Source organism: Coenobita brevimanus, chromosome 116, assembly GCF_032717465.1.
Source record: "Coenobita brevimanus isolate Jiangsu-jjx chromosome 116, ASM3271746v2, whole genome shotgun sequence".
In the NCBI taxonomy this organism is placed as follows: Eukaryota; Metazoa; Arthropoda; class Malacostraca; order Decapoda; family Coenobitidae; genus Coenobita; species Coenobita brevimanus.
The window spans coordinates 6420898-6426853 of NC_137069.1; the positions used below are offsets into that span (position 1 = coordinate 6420898).

At 50.1% G+C, this 5956-nt stretch overlaps 1 protein-coding gene across 1 annotated transcript in view; it reads right to left on the reverse strand.

The window, feature by feature from the left end:
* Positions 1-5381, reverse strand: part of LOC145418783 (uncharacterized) — an 8604-nt gene extending 3223 nt beyond the window's left edge. The window contains exon 1 of the mRNA XM_080287116.1: positions 4408-5381. Coding sequence (XP_080143242.1) covers positions 4408-5381 — 974 coding nt within the window. The remainder of the gene's footprint in view (positions 1-4407) is intronic.
* Between the last annotated feature and the right edge of the window lie 575 nt (positions 5382-5956).

A 5956-nucleotide genomic window follows, 5' to 3' on the forward strand; every position in this document is an offset into this window, starting at 1 on the left:
GCGAGACAGGGTGGGTGAAGAGGCGGGATTAGGAAAGTAGGGCGAGGCAGGGGTAGACAGGGGAGGCAGGGATAGGGAGAGGGAGACAGAGTGGGTGAAGGTGTGGGAAAGCAGGGGTAGGCAGGGGAAGTAGGGGTAAGGAGAGGGAGGCAGGGTGAGGCAGGGTTAGGGAGGGGTAGGCAGGGGGAGGCAGGGTGTGTCAGGAGGCGGGAAGGCATGAGGAAGGTGGGAAAATGGGGTATGGTAGCCAGAGAGAGGATAGAAGGAAGGTAGGGTGAGATAGGGGAGGTAAGGGTAGGTAGGGTGAGGCAGGGATAAGCAAGGGCGGCAGGGGTAGGCAGAGTGGGTATGGAGATAGGCAGGCAAGTAAGAAGACATGGTAAGGTAAGAAATTAACAGGCAGAGGGAGACTAGAGGGAAGGCAGAGTGAGGGCAGTGTGAGTGAGGAGATAGGCAGACAGGCAGGAAGGCAGAAGAGGGTAAGGTTGCTAGAAAGTGGATGGAAAGAAGGTAGGGCGAGGTAGGGTGGGGGACACAAGGAGGTAGGCAGGAAAGAGGTAAGGCAGGGAAGAGGTGAGGCAGGGAAGAGGTGAGGCAGGGAGTGAAGCAGGCAGACGGGGAGGGGGGAGGAAGGGGGGAGCAGCGCCACAGTGTAGGGGGTGGAGTAGGGAGGTAGATTGGATGGCATACAGGTAAGGCAAGAAATGGGGAGATAGGGAGGCAGGCAAGAAGGGTGGCTTAGCCAGGGAGGGAGGCTGAAGCAGGGTGAGGCATGAGGCAGGGTGAGAAAGGATGGGGCAGGGAGAGGTAGTGACAGGAAAAGACAAGGTAAGGTAGGGAGGAGGAAATAAAGAAGGGAAGGGGGAGTAAGGTAAGACAGGTGAGGCAAAGTTGCTGAGGTAAGGCACAGAGGAAGGTAGGGGGGAGGCAGGAAGAGAGGGATGAGGAATGTTAAGTGAGGCAGGGTTTAGGCATAGAAAGGAAGTAGAATGAGGAATAGAGGATGGCAGAGAAAAAGCAGGAGAGGGAAATGCAGTGAGAGAGAGAGAGAGGGCAGGCAGGGTGAGGAGAGGCAAGATGGGGCAGGACAAGGGAAGAGGTAGGCAGGATGACGGGGACTTTGGGGAGGCAGGGAAGAGATAAGGCAGATGGAAGAATTAGAATAGTAGAAAGGGTGCGGTAGGAAGGCAGAGTGAGGTGGGTAGGGAGATAGGGATAGGCAGGCAGCGAGGGTGAGACAAAGGAGGCAAGGGAGGGGTGGGGAAAGAGAAGGTAGACAGAGGACGACAGAAAGGTAGGGTTAGGGAGGGGATAGGCGAGAAGAAAGAGCATGAAAGGCAGACAGGATGAGGTAGGTAGATAACGGAGACAGGGGAAGTAAGGCAGGTGGGCACGGTGAGTCATGGTGGGTGAGGCAGGGTGGAGAGGCAGGAGATGTATTGGCCATGAGTTTCGGCAGATAAAACTGACACTAAAAGCTCAGTGGCTGTGGCTGCGACAGAGATGAAGCAGGCAGAGTGCAAAGGCAGAGGCAGAGGGAGGTAGGCAGCAGAGTGAGGTGTGCTGGAGGTAGGCAGGCGGCAGAGTAAGACAAGACAAGAAGACAAACAAGTAGGCAGGATCTGTAAGAGTGAAGAAGGGTGAGTTAGGCAGACAGAGAGGCAGAGGGAGGTGGGTAGGCAGGGTGAGGCAGGATGAGGTAAGCAGGGGGCAAAGTAAGGCAAACATGAAGACAAGAGAGTAGGCTTGATGAGGCAGGGGCGGGTTAGGCAGGAGGTGGTACTAATCAGGGAAGGTAAGTGAAGTAGTCTAGATTAAGATGAGGCAGGCACATGTAAGGTGAGGCAGGCGATGGGGTGGCAGGGGAGGCAGGGTGAGGGAGGCAAATGAAGGAAGGAATGAAGAAGATTAGGGACTGAGAGGTAGAATGGAGAATGAATGAAGATAGGTAAGCAGAGAGAGCATGCTAAGAATGGTGATGATGAGAGGGAACGTGAAGTAGATCGGCAGGGTTAAGCAGGCAGGCAAGGTAGGTAGGGTAAGGTAGAAATGGTTAATTAGGCAGAATAAGGTAGGCTTTGAGAGAGGTGAAGTTAATGAATGTACAGTGAGGCTGGATGGTGAGGAATTGGAAAATGTGAGTAATGTTTAAGTACTTGGGTAGTCTGATGAGTAATGATGGAGGTTTGGAGGGAGAAGTGCTGGAAAGGGCACAGCAGGGAAGAAAAGGTTGCTGGTTCTTTGAAAGCAGTGATAAGAAACAGGGAAGTGAGCATGGAAGTGAAAAAGTTAATACATGACAGTATTGTGATACCAACTTTAACGTATGGAAGTGGAAGCTTGGACATTGTTGGAAGGGCACAAGTCAAAAGTGAGAGCAGTGGGAAATGAGTTATTCTGCAGGAGCCTGTGGAGTCACATGGAGAGACAGGCTGACGAATGAGGATATAAAGGGAGCGTTGCCAGGGTGTTGATATGGATGTGATAGGAAGCGTTAAGAGGAAACACACTGAGGTGGTTTGGCCATGTGGAGAGGATGGAGGATGAAAGACTGACGAAGAGAGTGTATGTGATTGAGGTGTAGGGCGGAAGAGAGAGACGGAAGCCGAGGAAGAGAAGGAGGGATGGGCTGGAGAGGTATAAGGAGAGAGGGGTGTGTGAGTTGGGAGCAGGGGCAGTGAAATGGCGGGGGACAGGGGCGACTTGGAGGTGATTTGTTTATGGTCACCCCAAATGGGATTGAGGCGTCTTGGCAATAGATAGACAGATAGAAGGTAGGCTGAACAAGGTTGGCAGGGTAAGATAGGGAAGGGTATGGTAGGTAGAGTAAGGCAGGCAGGGTAAGGTAGGCAGAGTAAGCAGGAGGGTTAAGGCAGGCAGGGTAAGGTAGTCAGGGTAAGGCAGGCAGGGTTAGGCAGACAGGATAAGGTAGCAGGATAAGGGAGGCAGGGTAAGGCAGGCAGGGTAAGGCAGGCAGGGTAAGGCAGGCAGGGTGAGGTAGGCAAGGTATGGCAGGTGGGGTAAGGCAGGCAGGGTATAAGACTGGGTAGGGGAGGCAGGTATGACTGGGTAGGGGAGGCAGGTATGACTGGGTAGGGGAGGCGGGATTTTGTAGGTAGGGTAAGGCAAGCAGGCAGGGTAAGGTAGGAAGGGTAAGACAGGGAGGTAGGTAAGGTGGCAGGGTAAGGCAGGGAGGTAGGTAAGGTGGCAGGGTGGAGGCAGGCAGGCAGGGGTAAGGCAGGAAGGCAGGTAAGGAGAGGTTGGTGATGGACTGACAGGATGAGGCAGGCTAACTCAGAGAGGCAGTGGAATGCATGGAGAGACAGAGAGAGGAGTGAGGCAGAGCTAGCGTGAGGCAGGGGTAGGGTGAGGCGGGGGTGGGGCAGAGAAGAGGTAAGGGCAAGCACTCAGGCAGGGAAAGGTAGCACAGAATGGATAAGACAGATGGAGGTGTCAGAGCAGGAAAAAGGGAAGGCAGGATGATAGGTGGTAGCTGAGGTAAGATGGGTGAGGCAGGCAGGGAGGCAGGGTTAGGCTAGGAGATAGATAGGCAGGGTGAGGCAGGGAGGGTTGTCTGTCACAGGATAGAAAGGCAGGGTAAGATAGACAGGAGACAGGGAGTGGAAGATGGAGAGAACAGATAGACAGCGTGATACAGAAAGCCAGAGGCATTGTAAGAGAAACGGAGAGGCGAGTGTGACAGAGACAAGCAGATAAGCAGAAAGACAGATAGTCAAAACGAGAGGCAGACTGCAATATGAGACAGACAGTGGAGAAACAGGCAGACAGCAAAGACAGATAAACAGACAAACGGATAGATAGAGAGAAAAACAATGACAGAAGTGTCAAGACGAGATTTACTCGCGAGGGAAGAGAGAGATGAGGTCGTAAAGAGAGAGAAAGAGAAAAAATGGGAGAAATGGAGTTCCCCCGAGCTAAGCCCTGTATTGGACTATATAGCCCCGCTAGGGTTACAGGAGCGAGCTACCACTCCCGGCACGGCAGCCCGGGCGAGGCTCGAACTCGCAATCCCCCGATTACGAGTCCGGCGCGCTACCACTGTGCTACCGCGCCCCCAGAGAGAAAGAGAGAGAAGAGACAGAAATGGTTGCTGCCAACTATGGTCAGACTCAAATATGAAGTCCGTTTGGGTGGGGCCCGCGAGGGGATTTCCCTCTCTACAGCTCTGCCAAACCTCCTCTCTCTCTCTCTCTCTCTCTCTCTCTCTCTCTCTCTCTCTCTCTCTCTCAGTTGATTGAGAAAGTTTTTATATATTTATAAGTTTTGTTTTCTTCTATATTGTTTCGACCTTTTTTTCCACACCACCACTGAGGTAAAAGTCTTGGCGCGTTTTTTTTATAGAGGTTTCCCCAGTAGGCATAAGTCCTCTCTGATCTTGAATCGGACAATTCATCCTCCGAGCTTTCTGATATGTTGATTAAGAATGAATCCACGAAATGGTCGACTGCTACGTCTTGCTGTGAATCTTCTTCTTGCTGTTGTTCAGCATGCTGCACTGCTTTCATCCAGTTATTCGGTGTTACATGATTCAAAGCTTCTTTGGCAAGACGTTTAAGATCAACCATTTTGAAGGTGTTTGCCTTGGCTATATAGGTCTTCACCTGAGCCCAAACGAGCTCAATAGGGTTGTACTGACAATGGTAAGGTGGTAATCTTATGACCCGATGCCCTGCTTCTTCAGCAATTGTGTCAATTACATACTTTGTGCCAGTATCAAACTTCTTTGCAAGTTCATACAGCTCGTGTTTTAAGAGATCGTCGCTGGGCCGTACTCCCTTCTTTATAAGCCAGTCCCTTATATCCGATTTTCTCAGGACGAGGTTTTTTTCAAGTTGGACTGAATGATAGGAAGCGTTATCCATAACAATTACAGAGTTTGGTGAAATGTTTGGTATTAGTTGATTCCTGAACCAGTCTTCAAAAAGTGTTGAATTCATCTGATTATGGTAGTCCCCATCGTTTTTTGCTTGAAATATCAACTCAGCATTGTTAACAAAGCCATTTCTCGTTCCAGCATGCACAATAATTAAACGACGCCCTTTTCCAGTCGGTTGCTGTATTCCAGTGGCTTGTGGGGATGCAGTGTCAGTCCAGCATTTTCCAACTGTATAATTTTGATTTACCCAAGTTTCGTCAAGATACACAATGTTCTGGGAAGACACTTTGACCTGCCGAATTTCTCTCAAAAATCTGGTCCGAGCTGCTGCTACATCGCTCCTTTCCATAAGGAACTTTCGGCCATCAACTTTTGCATATTTGAAGCCCATCTGCAAGAGAATCCTGCGGAGACTCGTTGCTTCCGTTGAAAGATATGTTTTCCTTGAGTTCTTCGTAAATCTTGTGCAATGTAGGAATTTCATGCCTTTCACAGAATCCCAGGACAGTTCTTTTGACCACACGCTTGTCGAAATCGTCGAGATTCGTTACAGTTGCACTGCGCTTCTTTTTTGGTGACGAGAATACAGGCTGTTCTGGTGACATTTGTGTCACACAAGCTTTATTAAATTTTGAGCAGATTCTTTGGACTGTTTTTTCGCTAACGTTGGTAGCTTTGGCAGTGCGGGCAACTGCTCCTGAAGGTGGAATTATAGTGTCTCCAATAGCCTTTTCTTCTAAAAAATACTTGTTCACATTGTAAATAAGTTCTTTCTCCCGACTGTGGATCACACGAGAGCGAGTCGGAGTAGCTGCCATCGTGGGTGGGGATCAGGGAGGAAGTGACCGGTCACCTGTAGTCTGAGGTGGGTGTCCTTGACCTCTGGCAACGTCGGAAAGCGACGCTGTCACGTGGTGTGGAATTTATACAAATCATTGTTATTATCCTAAAAAGCGACACATTCATAGCACTATATAGCCTTATTTAATATATTTAATAAGTACAGAATATTTAATATACAATTTCAAATAGTAAATAGCTGACATGACAGAGAGAGAG